Source organism: Belonocnema kinseyi, chromosome 3 (genome assembly GCF_010883055.1).
Source record: "Belonocnema kinseyi isolate 2016_QV_RU_SX_M_011 chromosome 3, B_treatae_v1, whole genome shotgun sequence".
Lineage (NCBI taxonomy): Eukaryota > Metazoa > Arthropoda > Insecta > Hymenoptera > Cynipidae > Belonocnema > Belonocnema kinseyi.
Window position 1 is genome coordinate 91,247,765 of NC_046659.1, and position 23,743 is coordinate 91,271,507.

Genomic DNA, 23,743 nt, shown 5'->3' on the forward strand with positions numbered 1-23,743 from the left:
CCAATTCGATAATTTTGTTATTCGGGAATTTAAAGGTGTCGGGAATTTTATTTTTCTAGATTTTTCAGTCATCCCGAGAAATCATTTTTGTCCAAGTTGTAAAAAAATAGTTTTGTTCCCTGAAATTGGTATTATCTGATATTATTTGGTATTATTGTTTGGCCCTCGGCGTGCAGACATGTTGCCGCTGACGTCACAACATACCGATAAGGAAGAAAACTGACACATCCAGATGGCGCCAGTTTCTGGATATACCTTAGGAATTTATTTTATAATCTAGGAACTTTTTCGTTACGCGCGGCAACTGGGAAAGCCTGAATAACTCAATTCTAACCTCTCTACTTTTTGGGAAGTTTCGTGAATGTCAGAGCGTGGTGTGTTTTTTGGTTAACTTATCTTATTCACATTTTATCAGGATGTACGACGATTATAGCGATCAGGTAAGTAATTTCGAATCGGAAATAATTTATAGGTAAAATTGGACTACATTTAATAACCCGCATGCCAATTATAGTACGAAGGTGGTGAGGAGTATGGACATGGTCAGACGGAAGAATATCCTGAATACAGCCGAACGGCTTTCAGGCAAGTGCCGGAATCCGTCAGGAAGTTCCTGGTGTACTTTCGAAACTGCATCAACGAGGGAATGATTTTCGAGGTCCAAAACCTCTACGAGAATACCTTTCCAAAAATGTCCGACCAGTATTTCGACAAAACAACTTGGCCGGATGAGAGTGCTATTGCTCACATGGTCGAGAACGATCCCGTCTTCCTCATCCTCTACAAGGAACTTTACTACCGTCACATTTATGCAAAGATGCCGGGTCCCTCTCTAGAACAGCGATTTGGATCCTTTTACAATTACTGTGACTTGTTCAATTATATTCTAAACGCAGATGCACCAGTTCAGTTGGAATTGCCGGATCAGTGGCTCTGGGAGCTGATCGACGAGTTTGTCTACCAATTCCAATCTTTCACTCAGTATCGTGCCAATCTCACGGGCAAGACTACCGACGAGCTAGAGAATTTGAACACGCACACGAAAGTCTGGGATGTGCTTTGCATTTTGAACGTTTTGCATTATTTGGTCGACAAATCCAAGATCAAGAGCCAGTTGGAGGTTTATGCGAGCGGTGGCGATCCTGATTCGGTGGCTGGAGTTTTTGGAAGACACTCCTTGTACAAGATGCTGGGATATTTTGCTCTCGTTGGTCTCTTGAGACTTCACTCGCTACTTGGAGATTACTATCAAGCCATCAAGGTTCTTGAGAATGTTGAGTTGTACAAGAAGAGCGCCTATTCGCATGTACCAGGATGCCAGATTTCCACTGCCTACTATGTGGGATTCGCTTACATGATGATGCGCAGGTAAACTATTGACAATTTTCAGCTAGGGTAGGTCTTGAACTCACCATACTTTTGACACTTTTTCTGAGTGAAGACATTATTTTGCAAATGTTTCGAAAAAATTGACACTAAAGCTAAAAAAGTTTCATGTGAAGTAATAAAAACTGAGCTGTAAATGAAAGCACTCGAAGTGGAACTCTTAAACTTCAAAAATTTAAATTTAAAAGTTATTTAATTATTTAAAAAAAAACGTATTCAAATACTCATTAATTTGCACGTATACAATGGAAGCTACTAATACTTTTCAACTGACAAATTTAAAATAAGTGCAGTTAAACTGCCGAATACATTTTTTTTTAACTTTTATGAATTGTGGATTTTAAAGATTCAGATTCAGTTCGAAAAATATAAACCCTCTTATTATAAATGGACCGATTACATTTTCATATAAACTGAGAACACTTCTTAAGTTAAAAGTTAAATTTTATTAATTTTAAATAACCTAGAAATTCTTAAAATACTTTTAAATTTTATTTTAAAATCTTGAAACATCTACATGTTGTTTTATCATTTTTCAAATTTTAAATTATTTAAAAAGTTTTTTCAGAACTTCTTAACATTTTTCAAAATGGTTCAATTTTTACCTAAAAGTTTCTTTAAAATCCTGGTAAATTAAAAGAACTTTTCTTAAGATCTTTCACATTCATTTTTGACATTTATTCTTCTGAAGCCTTTCAACATTCTTAAAATGCTACTAAATTTGTTGTTTTAAATGTGGCAAAATCTATATTTTGTTTTAAATTAGGCCGTAGGCCTAATTTAAAAAATATATTTTTTAATAGAATAATTAAAATTTTAACTTTCAAAGCTAAGTTTTTGTTTTGTTTAATTTCGAATATTTAATTTACAAATACTGATTTTAAATGAGCATTCCGATATTTTTTAATTTATTGAGTAATTGTTCTTTTTCTTAATTAAAAAAATTTCAAATTGAATGTTTTAAGAATGGGATATTTTACACGAAAATAACATTTGAAATTAAGTAAAAGCCTTTAATTATGAATATATTATTTTAAAGTTATTTTAAATTTTAAAACAGTTAATAAAGTTTCAATCCGGCGTATACATTTTTTAACTAATAAGACTTTCCAATTGAAACAGTTTAATTTTTAGCGTTAAAACTTTCAAATTCTAAAATTGTGAATTGATTCCAAATCGTCTTGTAAAATAAATTTTTGTTCACTTTTTAAATTTTAATGTAAGATTTTTAGAGTGAGAGATTTTCGAATTGTGGATTCTGAACTGAGTGGTATTATGTTTAAAATAGATAACAATTTAGCTGTTTATTTAAAAAATGGTTGAAATCAAAGTTGGACAGATATTTTTCTTATCTAAAAATTTGTAAAATTCCCGATCAAAAATAAATTCAATGTCATTTCCGCGGCCTCATAACGGCCGAGCGGCTTCCCTTAATTGAAAAATATTGTTGAAGTTCTTCCCTAATTTACTAAAATAATATGCCCGGCATCTCAAAGAATTACAACACACTGATAAATTATAAAAAAAGGATTAACTTTCTACCAAAAGAGATGAACTTTCAGTTAACAGAGAAAAAACATTCAGTTCTATTTTCAAGAAAAAATATCAGCTTTCTACAAAACAGTCTACTTTTTAACTAAATAGTAAAATTTCCAAATATAAAGATGAATTTTCAACACAGAAGGTTAATTTAAACAAAAACGATTTTCCAGTCAATAAAGAAAAAAATTTAATCTAAAATGTTGAATTTTCAAGCAATATTGACGAGCTTTCTACAAAGCTGTTGAATTTTTAATTAAATTGTCAATTTTTCAATAAACAAAAATATGAATTTTGAACACAGAAGATTGATTTTCTACCAAAAAGATGAATTCTCTACAAAATACTTTTTTTAAACCAAATACTCGAATTTTTAACGACGAAAATTAATTTTCTATCAGCAAATACGAATGTTCTACAAAACTCATATATTTTTAAACAATTGTTTTATATTTGAACAAAGCATGTTCATTTTCTACAGAAAAGAGAAGAATTTTCAACTAAATTTTTTGAACAATGGATATGATAATTTAATATTAATTTGATTAATTTTTAGTTTATCATATTTTCGTTTCTAACATTCTTCAACTTAATATATAAAAAAAAGAATTTTATAGCAAAAAATTTAATTTTCTATCGAAATGTTGAATTTGCAATAAAGTAATTAAGTTTTCAACCAAATTTTTGAAGCTTCAATTACAAAATTAACTTTAAAGAAAATAGTTTAACTTTCGACCAAGGAGTTTAATTTTTAACCTAAAAAGATGAATTTTCACCAAAAAATGTAACAGTTGATATTAAAAAAAAAATTTAATTAAAAATAAACGGTTCGATTTAATCAACTAAAACAGATTTATTGTCTACCAGGCAGTTATATTTGTAACCAAAATCAAAGCTGATTTCCGAAGCAGATTCATTTTTAACCAGACAGTTGGATTTTTAACCAAAAAAGATTAAGTTTCTACAGAAAGAAAGAAAATTTCTATCAAATTATTGAACTTTCAATACTTTTGAAATATTTGATACAATATATAAAACACTGGGTCACAGATATGTACGTTATATGTGCCTGTAAAAAAATCGAAAATCGAAAACAATATGGACAATAGTAGCATATATTAGGAGCATCTAATAAAGTATAATTAATTTGAAGTTTATTATTTCATATTTGGTTTGGTTTTAGATGTTCATAATTTTGTTGTTTTTTTGTGAATAATAATTTTTTTTGAACATCTGAGAGGCTTTTAAGTGATAAAAAAGAATTCGAAATATATTTAAATGTCTAAGGTAACAAAAGCAGAAAAATTAGGTTTTTCAAACAGTAATTGTTGTATTTTAAAATTATTTCTTTCGAGCTTGATTGGAAAAATACTTTGAAGAACTCTGTGTTCTGTACTAAAAAGAATACACTAGATAAAATTTGACAGAAATAAGGAATCAAAATTTGTTTACTACTAAAAATAAATTTTAAAAAATTCGAACAAGCCTTTTTCAGTTCTATTTTTGATCTGTTTTTGAATTTTTATCAGTAGAAGGGGCTGAAATGTTCAACAGATTTTTCAAAGCTAGATAAAAAAATGTTTGACACAAAAATTACTAGAAAACTTGCTAAAGAAGATCCGTTATTCACGAAATAATCTCATGTTATAAAAAATTTTTATTAATAAATATAATGCTATTTCGATCCCCTTTTTTTACATAAAATTTAACTACTAAACCGCTGTGATCCCTGAGAACTTGTCTTAAAACAATAAACCATTTTTCTTCCACTTTTTCAGATACGCCGACGCAATCCGTACTTTCTCAAGCATCTTGCTCTACATTCAACGAACTAAGCAACTATTTTCTTCCAAAAGCTACCAAAACGACCAGATCAACAAGCAAACCGAGCAGATGTTCCACCTTCTAGCAATTTGCTTGGTCCTTCACCCTCAGTGCATAGACGATGGTTTGAGTCAAGTTCTTCGAGACAAGAATTATCACGAGAAGATGTACAAGATGCAGTACGGCGACCTGGCTGAATTTGAGAATTGCTTCCTCTTTGCCTGTCCCAAATTCCTTTCCCTGGTTCCACCAGGTCCTGGCAAAGCAAACGAGGACTACGCGAAAGAGGCCATCAAACATCAGACTCAAGTATTCATGGACGAAGTAGTCCAGCAAAAAATGCTGCCCACTATCCGTTCCTATCTGAAACTCTACACGACTCTGCCGCTCACGAAACTAGCGACATTCATGTGCAGCTCTAGAACTGATGAGTGGGATCTTGATAAGGAAGTAGCAAATCTGACGATTCATTTGCTTTGCTTCAAACATAAGATGAAGAATATTGTCTGGACGAAAGGAGCCTCTGGGTTGGAAGGAAGGTTCCAGTCCGGTTCTGAGGTAAACTGATATACTTTCATTATTTACTTTAAAAAGTCCGTCCCCCTTTTCCCCTTAAATTTTAAACAACCATTAAAACACTTAAAATTCGAGAATTTTGACCCAATTTTCCTCTTTTTAAAAAGGTTTCGATTCATTATTTAAGAATCGTAAACAGAAATTCAAGACATTTGGAAACTTGATGCTTTTAAATGATATTTTTATGAAAATAGGGGAATAAATTCATTCAAATAAAATTAATCCAGGTAGTAATTTTAAAATCAAATTGAAACGCTTCAAATTCCTAATATTTCAAGTAGAAATATTTTATTTTCTACAATATAGATTAATTTTAAACTAAATAGTTGAATTTTGAAACGAAAAAAATAACATTTTTTTTTTTAACAAAGTAGTTCCACTTTTCAGCAAATTGTTGAATTTGAAACAAAAAAATATAAATTGACAAAAAAACATGTAATGGTTGATATTTATATAGAAAAATATTTTACTTTGAAAAAAAAAAAATTGAATTCATCCAAAACATACGACTTTTCAACAAAGTAGTTCAATGTTTAAGCCAAATAGACAAACATTCTACAAACCTTTTGAATTTCTTAACCCCTTTATCCCCCTTAATCCGTTAACCCCAGGGCTTTTTTTTGCACGTCTTAACCCCAGGGGGAGGGGGGTCAAATCGACCCAACACTTTAAAAAAATCGAAAACATGTTCATAAAAATCTGAAAAAATGCATGGTTCTTGTTTGAACCTTCTACTTGACGGTACAATTTCGCTATATGTGTTTTTTAAAATTATTGATGATATATTTAACAATAAAAAAATAAGTTCATAGAAAAAAATAGTTTTTTCAAAAATCCATAACTCAGAGACAAATTAATCAAATTGAACGGTTCAAAAAGGAAATTAAAGGGGAAGAGTGTGCCTTTCAATGAAAAAATGTTGCAAGAAAACTTCACAGAATTAAAAGCCTTAATTTTTAACATGAACTCATGCATTATTTTAGGTATGAATGTAGGAAGTTTTGATATAAATATACACATTTCTCTATGCAAAACCATTTATTTAGTAACAAAAAATAATTTTTTCAACTAAGTATCTACACAGAAGGCCATGATTTTTCTTATTCAAATAATATAAAGTGAAATCGTAAGGTAAATGCACCTGTTATCGTTCATGCTCCTATTATCGTGCTAACTTGATTGAAATGTAATAAATAATCAATGTTTATACTTTGACTTATAAGGAGCAGTAAGTGCATTCACCTTACTCTCGCTAGTACAGAAAAAAAAGAAAAAAAAGTAAAAATACCCCAAGTGTGGTCTGACGAAATGCATACGTAAACCCCAGAGAGGGTTCAAATCGACCCGAACTGCACTTTGACTGAACCCTATAGCTGACTGAAGGATACTAGCAAGTTGAAACTGTTGAATTGAAGTTGAAACTGCTTCTTTCCATGAGTACAATTTTTTGGGTGTCTGGGCCGAATTTACCCGCCCCCCACCCTGAGGTTAACGGGTTAAATTTGAAACACACATTCAAACACTTAAATTTGAGAATTTTGACCCAATTTTCCGCTTTTTAAAAAGGTTTTAATTCATTTCTTGAGAATGGTAAATAGAAATTCAAGACATTAGGAAACTTGATGCTTTTAAATTATATTTTCACGAAAATAGGGAATAAATTCATTGAAATAAAATTAAAGCAGGTAGTAATGTTAAAATCAAGTAAAAAATATTATATTTTCTACAGAATAGATTAATTTTCAGCAGCAAAAAGTTTTCAGCAAAGTAGTTCAACTTGTAAACAAGTAGTTTAATTTTTCAACAAAAAATATAAATTCACCAAAAAAAATGTCATGGTTGATAGTTAGATAAAATAATATTTTATTTTTAAATTAAAATCAGTTGAATTCATCAAAAATATACGACTTTTCAACAAAATAGTTGATTTTTAACCAAGCTATTAAATTTTTAAGTCAAATAGACGAACTTTCTGCAAAAAGTTAAATATAAATTTTCAAAAAATACACTTAAATTTTTAACAGAGTAATAAAATTTGTAACCAAGAAAGATAATTTCTTCTCAAAAACGTTGAATTTCTGCCCAAAAATAAATCAAGTTTGTCAAAAGAGATTACAGAGTCTAACTATTCTTAGGAAAGAAATTTAAGGTATTTTTCAGGTTTCCCAGAACAAGAAGTCAAGTTTTATCAAGTCTCCTACTTTACATCCAATAATGAAATAACCCTTTGTTATAGATGTAAAAAATGAGCCATTTTTTATTTTTTGGCCAACAATTTATAAAGAAAGCCGAAACATAAATAAACAAATTTGTAATTTTTTTGAACAAAAGTCGCCTTTGAAATCTTTGTTAATTAGTTTAATTTTCTTGAAGTTCTTGAAATGTTTGTGATATCTAGAAATTTTTTTTAATTGTTCTAAAATATTTGAAATTTTTTTGAATATTTGGGAAAGCTTTCTTCAATCTTAATCTGTGAAATCATTTGTGTTCGTTTGAAATCTTCTCGAATTGGTTGAAACCTTTCGAAACAGTTTAGACTCTTTGAAATATTTGTGAAATCTTTCATATTCGTTTGAAATCGTTTAAAATTTTTGAAATATTTATGAAACCTTTTAAATATTTGTGAAATATGCCTGAAATCTTTTGTATTCCTGTGAGATTATTATAATATTTTTAATCTGTGTAAAATATTTTGAAGTCTGGTTCACTATACCTTTTTTAAAATCTTTGAAATCTTTTGAAAGTTTTAAAATCTTTAGAAATGTTGGAAATCTTTGAAATCCTTGCAATTTTTTATGAAATGTTCCAAATCCCTGGGAAATTTTTGTGAAATCATTGTAAAATCTTAGAAAATATTTGTTGAAATCATCTTTAAAATTATTCAATTATTTGAAATCTTCAAATCTCCTAAAATGTTTTCAATCTGCTGTATAGTCAAAAACCGAGTGGTAAAACCCTTAAAAAATCCATTATATGCCTTTAACGTTCTATGTTAGCGAAGAAGATATTAAAAACTGGCAAAATTATTCACAATATTAGAAGACTGTTAGTTACAATCTATAAAATAATTGATAAAATCTACAAAAAATGTCCAAAAACTTCTTTATTTATTGTGTAACGAGTAAAAAATCAATTATATTCTTGATAAAATAACAAACTTTTAATTTGTAAGATGTCTTTTAAAGGAGATGCTTCTTTCGCAATAGATTAAAAGATTTAAATTACTTCACATTTCAATAAAATAATGGTTTTAAAATAAAAATTAATTAATTGAAGATTCTCGTTCAAAATTCAAGATTTCCAGGGTTTCAAGATGCAAACAAATTTTTAGGAGAATTCCAGGTGTCAATGTCACTGCACACCCTGGATTAAATTTTAAACTAAAAATACGATTTTGCAGCAAAATGGTTCAATTTTCAATCAAGACTTCTTTTTAAGTCAAGAGAGAAACAAAATTTTGACCATATTGTGGAATTTAGCAGCCAAAAAGTCGAATTTTCTACAAAACAGTTGAATTTTTAAAAATTAAAATACAAATTTGCAACAAAAAAAAACAACAAATTTAACAAATTAATTAAGTTTTGAGCCAAAAAAGATAAGTTCTTAATTAAGCAGTTGCATTTTTAACCAAAAATAAATCAATTTTTACTAAGAGATGAATTTTCAAAATAAAATTACGATTTTGGAACAAAATAGTTGAATTTTTAACTAAAAAATATTTTTATGCCAAGAGAAAAAATAATAAACAAAAATACGGAAATTTTAAAAAATAATCCATTTTTGTGTTCTTCAAATTATTTCTTTCTACCTTATTTAGAAAAATGCTTTGAACAACTAAGGGTTCTGTATTGAAAGTATAATAGAAAAAAAATACATCAGAATAAGGAATCAAAATCTGTCTACTGATAAAAATACATTTAAAAAAATGAAAACATGCTTATAATAATATTCAAATAATAATAATAATAATAAATATATAATATAATAATAAAGATAATATATAATAAAATAACTTATTTGTTAACACTATATAAATTTTATTTTTTAAATGAATACAATTATAAGGTTTTTAATTAAAATACTTGTCGGTTTAAATCGAAAAATCACAAAAATAACTAGAAAACTGGCTTAACAAAAGGTGCTACTGTTAGAAAGCACTTTCGTTCGATATTTAATATCCCTTTTTTAATCTCCTTTTTCACTTAAAATTAAACTACTGAACCGTCATGATCCCTGTAAAATATATTTCGAGATCTCGAACGTTTTCTGTTATATGCAATTTATCATGCTCTAATTTTGAATCTTTGTTTCAGCTGGACTTTTACATTGATCACGACATGATTCACATCGCCGACACAAAAGTGGCCCATCGCTATGGCGATTTCTTCATTAGGAAGATTTTAAAATTCGAGGAACTCAACCGAAAGTTGCATCATATAAAGATCTAAATATCTCAAATAATCAATTTTGTATTCTATTATTTCTAGGTATTGAAATAAAAAAATACACTTTTACAATAGTAAATTCATTTTGTATTTCTCCAGCCACATTATAGTGAAATATTTTACACCATGAAGCAAATAAATTTCTTATCTTGACAATGATTTTTAAATCTAACCCTTTGCCTAAGAAAATGGACATAATGATTTTTAATTATAAAACCCAGTATACGTTTATTCATCTAGTTCGTACATAGAATACCAAAACAACATTTTTGTTCACTTGCTTAAAAATTAATTTGCCTTTCTGTACATCTATACATTTTATGAACTAAAATAGATTTACAAAAAACGAGAAATTCTAATGTGGTCGAGGCACTTCGTTTCTCTATTATATGCCACATAAAACCGATTAAAAAAAAAAAAAACCTTGTCAAATATTCCAGTACGAGTATACAAAACTAACTCAGCGCTTCCGTTACTTTCATAAAAAGGCACTATATACTTTTACCTAAACTGATTAAAAAGTTAAATTATTGCAGAAAAAGGACACATCCTTCTAATCATGATAATGTATAAAGCATTTTGCAAAAGTGCAGTCCCAATTAATTAAATTACTATACTTTGTCTGGTTTCTCCTGCATAATTTTACATGCGGCAGAGAGAATATTTAACGAGTTTGTCGGCAATTTTGATCCATGAAGGTAGTGAAAAAATCGATTCCCTCTCTTGTTATTTGAGAAGATTCGAGTTTCTTCAGACCTGCAAATTGTGCGAACACTCGGAAGATAATCTACTGAAATGATTCGATTATCAGTTGTTGACGAGACAATGTGTGACAAAAATGAATTTATACCGTCATTCACTTTTCTTCGCGTCATCAACTTTGAGGAAACTTGATCACTAATCTGTTCGGAATCACTAGCTTCCTTCTTTTGTATCACCTCGTAAGTCAAAAACTCAGCAATCTCAGAACTGATAGTTTCTGAATACGAGTACGGCCTCGTATCTTCGGAAAGCGATAAGCTCATCACAGTTTTCGTGTTTCGGCAGGTCCAGGAGACATCATCAACGCCAATTAATTTGGAAATTAGCGAAACTCTTTCCAGATCATCAGCCAATTGATTCAGGATGTCCACGTCTCGGGTATCGGAATCTTCAGAAGCTGCTTTTTTCTTCTGCTTTTTACTGCTCTTGACCGCTGGCTTATATAAGCATTGATACGCTTTTCGCCAGAGGGAAATCCCGACACGATTGTTGGCATTTATGGGCGGCAAAACGTGAGTTTCCCCTGTTGCTAATAAGAATTGAAGCTGGAGCAAAGCTTTTCTTAAATCGCCGCTTTCAAGGAGGTTCTAATTAAATAAAGAAAGAAAATTGTAAGTCAATTATTTAGGATTACAGGCGCTTTAATCGAGGGGTTCATCACTCTTGAAATCTGATTGTTACAAGCCTGCGGGGAATCTTTGTGATGTCAAATGAAATTTTGGTGAAATCTTTGAAATATTTGCTAAGTCTTCGAAATCTCAGACTTGAAGTTCTAAAATATCATCGAAATATATTGGATTTTTAACAAAATGGTTTCATTTTCTGCCATAAGAGATGAATGTTTAACCAAAGAGTTGAGTTTTTAAGCTAAAAGTAGAATGTTTCAGAAAATAGTGTACAAAAAGTTAAATTTTCACCTAAATGATTAAATTCTAAATAACAGCAAAAATTAATTTTAGACTAAAAACTTGCATTTACAAAAAAAAAAATAGTTGTACTTTCAAGCAAAAGGTAACGATTTTTTGACAAAACAGTTCAATTTTTAAATAGTTTAATTTTCAAACAAAAATATTAAACTTTAACCAAATAGTTCAATCTTCGAACTAAAAGGACACATTTTTTAGAAGACAGTTCAATTTTCAACTAAGAACTTTTCTGCAAAAACGATAAATTTTCAATCGAAAAGGAGGCATTTTCTATTCAAAAAGAACAATTTTCTATAAAGTACTTGAATTTTCGAACAAAAAGATGACCTTTTAACAAAATAGTGAAATTATCAACTAGATAATTAAGTTTTCAAAGAAAATCGTTGAATTTTTGATTCAATACTTGATTTTTCAACATAGAAAAATATATTACCAACCAAATAGTTAAACTTTCAATAAAAACAATTAAATTTCAAAGAAAAATGTAATAGTGTTCCAACCAATAAAGACTTTAATTTTGAATCAAATATATTTGAATTCAACCAAAGAAAGGAAGTTTAAAGAAAATAGTTGAATCCTTGAACAAAAAATATTAGTTTTTAACATGATTTATTTTTAATAAAAAAAGATAAAATTTCTAAAAAAAAAAAAAGAAAGTTCTTCACAGAACAGATGCATTTTTAACCAAAAATAAATAAAATTTTAACAAAAGAGAATAACTTTAAAACTAAAAAATGATTTTGCAACAAAATAATTTAATTTTTAATCAAAAACTATCTTTAAGTTAAGAGAGAAACGAAATTTCAATCAAATCGTTGAATTTGCAAGCCAAAAAGGCGCATTTTCTGCAAGACAGTTTCATTTTTTGACCAGAAAATACAAATTTTCAAGAAAAAAAGTTAACTTTCATCCAAATTATAAAATTTTCAACACAGACAGATGAATTTTAAATAAAAAACTTACATTTTAAACCAAAAATATATCATGCTTTATCAAAAAAAAAAATTAATTTCCAAACTCAAAAGATGTTTTTACGACAAAACATTTTAATTTTTAACCAACAAATATTTTTAAGTCAAGAGAGAAACGAAATTTTAACTAAATCGTTGAATTTGCAAGCCAACAAATCTGATTCTCTACAAAATAGTTGAATTTTTTTACCCGAAAATTTTAATTTTTAATAAAAAAATTAATTTTTATCCAAATAATAGAATTTTTAACATAAAGAGACGAACTTTTAACCAAACAAGATAAATTTTTAACTAAACAGTTGTATTTTCAACAAAATATAAATCAATTTTTAACAAAAGAAATGAATTTTCACACCAAAAAAACGATTTTGGAAGAAAATGGTCGAATATGTAATCAAGTAGTTAAATTTTCAATTTAAAAAATATGAACTTTCAACGATTTTAATCTTAAGTAAAATATTGTTGATGTAAACCAAAAACAGGAATTACAAAGAAAATAGTTGAATCCTCAACCAAAACAGATTAGTTTTTAACCAAACAGATTTATTTTTAATCAAATAAAATTAAATTTCTACCAAAAGGTAATAAACAGTCGAATTCTCTTCAAAACAGTTGAATTTTTTTAACCGACAATTTTAATTTTCAAACCAAAAAACTCATTTTTATCCAAATAATGCTATTTTTAACACAAAGAGACGAACTTTTAACCAAAAAAGAGAAATTTTTAACTTAACAGTTGCATTTTTAACAAAATGTAAATCAATTTTTACCAAAAGAGATGAATTTTCAAACCAAAAAGACGATTTTGGTAGAAAATGGTTATATATTCAACTAAGTAGTTAAATTTTTAATTAAAAAATGTGAAATTTCAACGAAAAATTTAATCGTTAATGTTTTAATCAATGCAGATTTCAAATTATTTTAATTTAAAATAAAATATTATTGAATTCAACCAAAAAAGAGGAATTTTGAAGAAAATAGTGGAATCCTCAACCAAAACAGATTAGTTTTTAACTAAACAGATTTATTTTTATTCAAAAATGATTAAATTTCTGCCAAAAATAATAAAGTTTCAAACCCAAAATGACGAATTTTCAACAAGAGTTGAATTTTCAGCCAAGAAAGACTTTTTCATCAAGAGATATAAAAATATCAACCAAATTTGTCAATTTTCAAGGTAAAAAGTCGAATTCTTTACACAAGAGTTGAATTTTCGATCAAATAGTAGAATTAAGTTGAGTTCGCACTTAAGCGAAAAAAAAAAAACAAGAAAAGGGTCAAGTTTCTTGAAAACAGGTGAAAAAGAAGAATTCCATCAAAAAAAGGGGAATAGAGGAAAGAGTGTAGTCAGAAATATTTGAGGAATTTTTGTAATCTCTCTGAAATCTTTGAAATTACTATGAAATCTTTGAAATCTTTAAGATTTTAAAATCTAAGGTACAATCAAAAGTTGAGTGGTCAACCCCTCGTCACTTCTAAATTTGAATAATGAATTAAAAACTTACTTCCACACAAGACGTCGAAAGTTTTCGACCAGTCTCAGCCAAGGATATCAATTCCAATAAAACCGAAGATCGATTGCCAGTTGTCGCTTGAAACTGAATATGTAGCTGTTGAGGTGCGAGTTTATTTAAATGGGAACACGATTCGTTGCATGTCATGACTATCGGACGTTTGGTATTAGACGCAAGTTGAAAAGCCGCTGAAACAAAACCTTCATCTTCTTCAAAAATAATGTCCACATCTTCCATAAGTATCAACGAGTTCTGCGGAATTTTCCTCTCCTCTGTCTGCGCTTTCAAAAATGTCTGCTTCATGTCCGACTTTTTGATTCTGTGCGACTTGGTAGCTTCCTCCAGTTCCTTGAAAATCCTTTTCCCCGTCCGTCTGGAAGATGCGTTTATCTCCAAAACGCTACAGAAAAATCAGTTCGTCTTAGAGAAAAGTTTAAGGATACTTACTGTAGACACCACAGACCAGTACCTATATCTCCTATTGTACCCTATATTCAGTTAAGGTCCCTAAAGTACCCTATTTTCAAGATTTTGTCCCTATGGGTACCTAATTTGAGGCAGGCACTCTAAAAAAAGCAAAAATCAGAGCATTTCTGTAAGAAGTAACTGTAAAAAATAAAAAGGGCTGCTATTAGTCACTATTAGTCACTTTTTTAAAATGAAATTATAACATTAGTCACTTTTCATCCAATAAATTAATTCGTGTATTACTCACTATTCATTTCAGGTTTATACCTATTTTCAAATGATCTTGAATTCTTTGAAATATTTCAGGGTATGTATAAAGATTCCGAGACATTTTTAATAAATTTCAATAATTTGAAGGGATTTTTAAAATTTCAGGGGATTTTTGAAACTTCTAAGGCATTTTCAGGAGCTTTTAAATTGACGTATTTTAAGGAATTTTTAAATTAATTTGAATTAATTTTAAAGCTTTTGAAATATTTTCGGATGAAGAATTTCTGAAGACATGGAACAATTTTACAAGGCATGAGGTTTTAAAATATTTAAAAAGATTCCACGTTATTTTATAAGATTTCTGAAGATTTCAATGATTTTATGGGATTTAAAAACTCTCAATGTATTTTAATATATCTTCAATGATTTCAGAAAATATCATCATAGAATTTCACGAATTTTTATAATATTTTAGTTAATTTTAAAGAATATATTTATGAGAAGTGAGTTATTTTGTAGAGTTTTAAACATTTGAAAAGATTTTATTAATTCTCTTGACTTTAATGAATTCACTTATTTTTTTAATTCACTTGATTTTCTCTAAATTTTCCTCAATTCCACTTAATTGAATGGATTTTTAAAAAAATTTTAATTTAATTGATCTTGAGGAACAATCGATTAAATGGTTAAAGGATTTAAAATATTTTAACGTATTTTTTTCAAATTCCTTGGAATTTTCAAGAGCTTTAAAAAATGTTAAAGGAGTGTAAAGAATGTTAAATAATTTAGATTATTTTGGAAGATTGCAAAGAAACTTTTTTATTGATTTATGCAATTTAATGGGATTTAGAAGGATTTGAAAAACTTGAGGGTACTGTAAACATACTCAGGAGTTTTCAAATGTTTTATATCATTTCAAGGGCTTTCAAGAGATATCAAAGGATTCGAAATAATCTAGGAAATTTTGAAAGATTCCCGGAAATGTTTTATTTATTTTAGTAGTTAGAAGCCTTTCAAAGACTGAAATATTTTAGGGTATTTTAAAAGATTTCAAGACACTTTCAAGAGATTTAAACAATTTCAAGGTATTTCTAAGAGTCTCAATATTATTAATGGATTTTAATATTTTAATGGATTTCAACGAATTTTTCACAAGACCTGAGGGATTTGGTAGGGTTTCGAAGATTTTCAAATATTTTTTGGAATTCATTAGGAATTCGTCCTGAATTCTTAATGCTTTATCCTAAATTCTTCTAAATTCGCTCAACTCTACCCAATTCAATGAATTTTTCCACATTTTTTAACTTGAAGAGATTTGTAATTTTTTTATTGACTTTGAATTCTTTTTAATTCTTTGGAATTCTCTAGAATTTTTTTAATTAAATTGAACCCTTCTAAATCCACTTAATTCCACTTAATTCAGTGATTTTTTTTTGAATTTTTAAACATTTTTATTTAATTGATCCTGAAATTTATTAAACTTACCTTGAATTCTGAGGCATTAATCAAATTCTTTGAATTCCTTTGAATTTTTTTAGCTTATTTCAAAATTAATGAATTCAATGCAATTTTTTGCATTTTCAAATTGTTTTAAATTCTTTGAAGTTTTTTTGTAATTCACCTCGAATTTTCATGAATTTCATCACATTCTTCTTTTTTATCTTAAATTCACCTACATTCATTCCGGTTGCACGAAAATAGATTTTTTTTCCAATTCATTTTAATTCTTTTGAATGTAACTAGTATTCTTCTGAAGTCTTCTGCATTTATCCTGAATTTGTTACCCTTTGAGCACGAAAAAATTACTCTATAAGGGTGGTGATTCGGCGGACGATTTAAGATGACTGGTCATTTCCTGGTTTTTGTTTTTCCTGGTCAAGTTTTTCAATTTTTCAGGTCAACCAAAAGTAACTTATTCATATTTACCGCAAAACGCAAACATTTATTTTAATTCATGAGGTTTATTATAAAAATCCTTTAACACAACAGAGAAAAAAATTGAAAAATTAATTAATTTTTAAATAAATACTTAAATTTTTCACGAAAAAAGATCAATTTCGTACAAAATAGTTCAAATTTTCAACTAAAATGATGAATCTTTAACTGAAACAGTTGAATCTTAAACTAAAAGGATGAGTTTTCGACTGAATCAATGAATATTCAACTGAATTAGTGGAATTTCCAACAGCAACAAATTAATTTGTACAAAAAAATATTAATTGTCAACCAAAAATTAACCAAGAAAATTCTTTTGTACAAAAAAAAACTTTCAAATCTTCTGTTAAAAATCTAATTCTTAACAAAAACAAAAACAGATTTTAAGCAAAATACTTTAATTTTCTACTAGAATAGTTAAACCTTTAATTAAGAAAATTGATTTTCAACAAAGTAGTTACATGTTCAACCATAGATAAATTTTAATTAAAATAATGAATCTTCAAAAAAAAAAAATGTGTATTGAAAGACTACATACAAAAAAAGAAATTATAAAAATACATACATTTAAACCAAATAGTAGAATTTTCGTCCAGAAGATATACATTTTCAACCAAAAATGGAACAGTTAAATTTACTGATAAAGATCGAATTCGTAACCAAACAAAAAATGGATTTTCAGCAAAATAGTCCAATTTTTTACTGGATTACTTGAATTTTTATTTAAAAAAATTTATTTTCAACAAAGTAGTTACATTTTCAACCACAGATGAATTTTCAATTAAATTCATGAATCTTCAACCGAAAAAATAATTTTTAACAGAAGAGTTTCACTTTTATCCCAACATAGTAGTTGCATTTTAAACTAAAGGAAGATAAATTCGCGATGATTATGATTTAATTGTGCTACTGTAGATAAAGTATAAATAATTTTTCTAATTTCACAAAAATGATTAGAATAATTAAAACTTGAATTTTTCCACCATCAGAAGTAAATTCCCGGTTTTTTATTATATTCCCGATCAATTTCGTAATTCAAACAAGTCTATGAGCGTGACAAAAAGTACCCTTTGGTCCCTATATTTTATCTCGTAGGGAATGTGAGGTATGTTACTGGAAAAAAGTAAATAAAAATTCTAACCTGTAGCCGAGTTCTTCTGCAACTGCATAGACACTCGCAGTCTTTCCACAGCCATGTGGACCTAGCAATACAGCTACTTGATTAAAATCACTGGTGGAGTAATTACTGGAACAGTCAGAAGAATAGAAATCATCGTCACTGTTGTCATCCTTCACAGGCGTTTTCCATTTATCCAACCAAGTCTTTAATTTCCCTGCAGCTTGTTCGTTCCCCACAATTTCCTGAGTGCTCATCGGCTTATACTTGAAAATCCAGACGTTATCATAATCATCAATGCTCTTCGTTTCTTCAGTCTTCGCGATTTTCTTCGCAGCTCCTTTTCGCTTCGAAGTCCGTGTCAATGGCTTCGGACTCTCATGTTTTGCGGTTTGCGAAATACTTCTCCACATGGCCCTGGCATCTTCGCATTTTGACTCGATTTCACTGAGAGCTTCTTCCACATCAGCAGACTTTGCAGGATCGAGGATCTTTAGCCATCTTTTCGAAATAGAGTCATTTATGTTAGTCATTTTTTTAAATTCACTCAGATCCTTCGAGGAAAAAAACTTACAGGGGGATTTCAGTTGTATTTTTATTTCACCGGTTTCAGAATTTTCATCTGAATCCAGCTGAGTGACGTGACTAATTTGTGGAAAGGGCAATACGGGATTTCGAACAGGACTCGGTTTTCGTTTTGCGGGACGGTTTTCGTTTTCGGATAAATCTGACTGAAGAAATAACCTACGGGCTTCTAGAACTGCGGGGTCTAGTTTCCTTTTTTTAATGAAAAGTGGTGCAATTTTTTCAGGCGCTGATCTCTTTGGAAGAGTCTCTTCTACAATTACGACTTCATTATCTAAATCTTCTTGCACGTCAACTTTAGAGTCACTATTCTTAGCTTCTTTTTGACTGACTTTCTTTTTATCTTTATCTTCTGTACATTCTTCCTCAGCATCCGATTTTCCTTTTCTCTTTCTCTTTGTGACAACTTCCTTTTCTATAAATTCTTCGTCCGTGTCCGATTTCTCTTGAAATTTCATCTTTGCCTTATGTTTTGCAGCTCTATCTTTGCGTTGCAGTCTAGGAACTTCTGTTTTAGGATTCTCCGATTTGCTTGGATTTTCTTTGCCAGTTACAACTGCAGCATTGCCGTTCACTACCTCTGCTGACTTTCTGTTCTCTTTCTGCATTTTTGATGTGCTTTTCGGTGAAAAAGGCTCACCGTCACTTCCGCAATCTGAAAGGGAAATATGATTTTAGCATACTCTTGAAAAACGAGAAAGACTTTTTGAAGATTTCAATAAAAATCAGCGATCAAAGTGTACAAATCATCGCCATCAACTGAAGAATAAATCTCAGGAGACTATCGCATTTTTTTACATCATCTGTTGAAAGTAGTAATGAAAAAAAAAATGGTTTGATAAAATGCTAGGTTTATGAATTAAAGTAAATGTACCTGTAAAGCTTTCGGAATGAAACTGGATTCGCCATTTTGGTTTGTTTGGTTTCTTTTTTTCTTGCAGAACCGGTGGTGGGCTCACGTTCACGCTCGCACTCACGCTTTCTGAACTTATGACTTGAATTTCATCCATTTTGGAGAGCACTTTCTTGAGCTCAGCTCTTTTTTTCTTGCTTTGGGAACTCGCTGAAGACTGTGATTTTGGCGTTGTATTTGGTGTAGAATTTGGAGTAACTTCTTTTGGTGTATGAACCTCAACCTTGACGGACATTTTACACTTTGCTGCTTCCTCTTTTTGCCTTTGCTCTGGCGTTGACTTGCTAATGAAACAAATTTAAAAAGGTGCAAGTCAGATTTTGAAAAAAAAATGGCAAAAGCCTGGAAATTTATGTAAAAACCACTTTAAGTAACTGTCAAGAATAATCAAGGCTCCCAGGCATTTACTTTAGTCACTTTTTAAAATGAAAAAATCACTTTAGTCACTTTTCTTTCAATAAATTAACCCATTCGTCTTTTGAAATATTTTAACGTATTTTTAACGGTTCCAGAGAATTTTTAAAACTACCAAGAAATTTCCAAGAGCAAGACATTGCTAAGGAATTTTCAAAAGATTTCAAATTTGCATAGGGTTTTAAAGAATTTCGGAAGATATGAAACGACTTTATAAGACTACTTTTAAAGATTATAAGGGGTTTTATCAGATTTCTGAGGATTTCAATTATTTTAAGGGATTGGAAATCTCCTCAGAAATTTTAATAAATTCTTCATGATTTCAGAAAATATCAGATTTAATGTAAAATGACGAGATTTTATAGTATTTTAGTGGTGCCGAAACTTTAATGAATTTTAAAGAATTCAAGATATTAAAAAAGAATAACAAAGTATTTTCATTTGATTTCAATCATTTTAAGAGATTTCAAGGAATTATAAAGATTGAAGGGTATTTAAAATAACTTCAATGTGCTTCCAAAAGCTCTAAATTAAAAAATATATATTTTTTATAGGATTTCAAAATAATTTAAATAATTGAAGGGATTCCAAAGGATTTGACATATTTTGAAATATCTTTAAAAAATTCCAAGGAATTTTAAAAGAGCTTTAGTAAATTTCAAAAGAATTGAAATATCTTAGGGCTTTAAACAGATTTCAATAATTCGAAGGATTTTAAATATTTTGGGCCAATTTTAAAGAGTCTAAGGAATTTTCAAAAAGTTGAAGGAATTTCATAAAATTATAAAAATTGTATGGAGTTTTAAAGAATTTCCTAGAATTTCGAAAGGTAGGGAACGATTTTATAGATTTTCAAATATATCAAGGTATTTTTAAAGATTTTAATGAATTTTAAAGATTGATTTTAGGATGTTTTGAAAAATTCAAAAGAATTTCCAAGAGTTCTAACAATTTCAAAAGATTGTAGAGGATTTAAAATATCTTAGGATAATTTAAAAGATTAAAAGAATTTTTTTATTTCAATAATTTGAAGGAATTATAAAGAATTCTAAAGATTTTCGGGTATTTTTAAATTTCGAGAAATTTTCAATAGCCCTAACAGATTTCAAAATATTTGAAATATCTTAGGGCACTTTAAATAGATTTCAATGATTTGGAGTGATTCCAAAAGATTTGAAATATTTTATGGGTATTTTTAAAAATTCCATAGAATTTTCAAGAGCTTTCAAAATTGTATTTTAGGGCCTTTTTTTATATTACAAAGAATTGTCAAGAGTTTTTAAACATTTTCTAGGAGTTTCCAGGGAACTGAATGATTTTAAGGGTTTAAAAGCTTTCAACGGATTTTAATCAATGTTCCAGGATTTCAGAAAATATATTCCAAGTAACTCCACGAGATTTGACAGTACTTTAGTAATTTTCAAAGAATTTATTTACAAGAATTTAGGAATTTCGTAAAATTTTCCAATATTTCAAAGCATTTCCAAAGATTTAAAAGAATTATAAAAATTTTAGGATAGTTCAAAATATTTCAAGAAATTTACGAGATTTCTAACTAAATTTCAAGGGATTTCAAAAGACTTAAAAATATCTTATAAAATTTCAAAGATACCAATGAACTTTTATTTGATTTTAAAGATTAGAAAGATTTTAGGGTAATTTTCAAAATGCCAATGCATTTTCAAGAGATTGAACAATTTTCAAGGAATTTTTTAGAATTTTAAAGAATTAAAAAAATTATGGTGTTTTAAAGTATTTCTTAGAATTTTGGAAGAAATAGAACCATCTAGATTGGAGTTAGATGTTTTTAAAATATTTTAAAAGATTCTACGGGATTTTATAACATATCTGAGTATTTCAAGGATTTCAAGGGATATTAGAAGATCTCATGGTATTTTAATCAATTTTCCAGGATTTCAGGAAATATCAGATTTCATAGAATTCTAAGGGATTTAATAATATTTTAATGGGTTTCCAAAAATTTATTCACAAGAACTGAGGGATTTCGTCGAGTTTCAAAGATTTTTAGATATTTTCAAATAATTTCTCGAATATTTTTTAGTTTTTGTTTAATCCATCCTGAATCTTATTTAAACTCACCTTGGATTCTTAAAACATTTTATCAAATTATTTTGAATTCCCCCTTAATTTTTGTAAACTCAAGCTTTACGGAACTCAATGGAATTTTTATATTTTTTCTCAATTTCTTCGAATTAGTTTGAAGCCTTAGGAATTCATCCAGAATACTTTTAAAATCTCTTGGATTTTTTTTAGTTGAAAAAACATTAGTCGCATTATTAAGGCACATCATCACATTTTTGGGTTGAATAAGGCACTTTTTTCAAGTAAATTAGAATGTGAAGGTCCTGAGAATAATAAATTTAAATTTGCTTCACTCCATTTATAAAATTTTCTATATTGGAAATGTTGCACGATTAGTATGATGGTCTTTCAATATTAATAATCAGAGAAAATAATCAATTTGTCAGGGACAAATATTCAGGTAATTTTGAAAACGAAGTCTTTCGTCCACCATGTAAAAGTCAAGGAAACTAGGCAAGTGTTTAATTTGTTGTTTTCATAATAAAGTTCAAACTTACCTAAAATAATTTAATAAACTGTACGCCGGAGGCTTGTGAACGATTTCCGGTTGATTCTCGTCCTTCTTTGGAACGTTAGTAAAAGAATTTTTCCGTTCCTGCAATTTCTTCTCCATTTCTTCAGCCTCCTCCTCTTCCTTCAGTTTGCGTTTCGCGTATCCTTTTTTTTCTGCGAGTATCTTTACCTTCGCCTTACGCTTTTTCCTTTGATCGTCCTGGGTTTCTGAGACTGCTTCAGGTTCCTGCATATACATACATACAATGAACAATTCCCAATAGTTTTTAATGATAAAATTTAAAACTATAATATGGATAAGTAGCAATTCTATTTCTACCTCTTTATTAAATAATGAAATCATACCACTTTCTCAGAAGTTTGGTCAGAAGTGTCGATGTCAACATCTTCAGCAGATGTTCCATTCTGAACAATCTCTTCTTTTCCTTCATCCTGAACAATCGACACACCATTTTTCTCCTTCGACACTCCATCAGGCAATTGTTCCTCATTCTTTAGAGGTTCATTCAACTCAGCATTTTTCAGATTCGAATTATTAGAAGAATTTTCATTCAAACTTTCTTTGGAAATGTTTTCGGGGGAATCCTCAGCATCGGATATTTCATTTTTACAGCTATCCCTTCTTCCGTTAGCCAACGGTTTGATTTTCTCTATACCTAAATCACATTTAGTTTTCTTCGAATTATCCGAATCAGGAGAAGCAATTTTCTTTTTTCTGCCACGTTTCTTCGGCACAGAAATAGTATTTTTAGACTTTGTGTTCACTTGGTTCATTTCGGCAACTGTTGGAGTTTTCACGCTAACCTCTTTCGATTCGGCGGGTGGTGTTTCAGATGTTTTAAATGAATCCGAAAAATAGTGGGTGAGGTCTCTCATCTTGGGAACCTTCCTGAAGTTAAATTCGTCGATTTCTGATTGATAAAAAACACTTTTAAGCGAAAATAAACATTCAGACTACACTTCATGCACATTGGAGGCACTTTTGGCCCTTTTGGCGCCACAACGGACGAAGACATTTGTCAGACTGACAACTGTTAAAAAACATATTCTTAAGAAGTGTTTTGTCCCTAATCTGATTGGAGGATTGGGTACATCATAACCTAAAATTTGATTGGTTGCTAGAGATTCTCCATCTTAGGGGCGCTATTAGCTTAAAAAATAAAAATATATTTATTAAAATTGTAATATAATACAAAAAGAATCGAAAATAGTCTAAAAAATAAAAAAATTATAGTACAAATTAAAAATATCTCACTTACTCCATTACCTGCGTGTTTAATAAAAAAAATGATAATAGTCTTGATGAAATCAGAAATTTAATTTTAGCGCTAAATATGGAAGGTTACTAACCGCTAGGTAGCGCTACCTGCTTTAGTCAAAGTGGAACGAAAATTCAAATTCTTTTAATTACTAGTCAATTTTTCTTGAGACTAGTTGAATTTACGACTAATTAAGATAAATATTAAATAATAAAAAAATGAATATTTAAACAATTTTTCAATAAAATACATCAATTCTCTACCGAATAGTTGAATTTTTAAC

The 23,743-nt window shown here is 29.0% G+C and overlaps 2 protein-coding genes across 2 annotated transcripts; one reads left to right on the forward strand and one right to left on the reverse strand.

The window, feature by feature from the left end:
• The first annotated feature begins 301 nt into the window (after nt 1-301).
• On the forward strand, nt 302-9,843 carry LOC117168679 (eukaryotic translation initiation factor 3 subunit L). Its single transcript, XM_033354351.1, has 4 exons — nt 302-440; nt 515-1,368; nt 4,704-5,307; nt 9,639-9,843. Exons 1-4 carry the CDS (start codon nt 417-419, stop codon nt 9,771-9,773), a joined length of 1,617 nt encoding a protein of 538 aa, XP_033210242.1. The 5' UTR covers nt 302-416; the 3' UTR covers nt 9,774-9,843.
• LOC117168677 (ATPase family AAA domain-containing protein 5) lies at nt 9,835-23,351 on the reverse strand. Its single transcript, XM_033354350.1, has 6 exons — nt 22,547-23,351; nt 22,186-22,427; nt 19,133-19,455; nt 17,698-18,913; nt 13,935-14,343; nt 9,835-11,119 (listed from the first exon to the last, which is right to left on the reverse strand). Exons 1-6 carry the CDS (start codon nt 23,075-23,077, stop codon nt 10,382-10,384), a joined length of 3,459 nt encoding a protein of 1,152 aa, XP_033210241.1. The 5' UTR covers nt 23,078-23,351; the 3' UTR covers nt 9,835-10,381.
• Between the last annotated feature and the right edge of the window lie 392 nt (nt 23,352-23,743).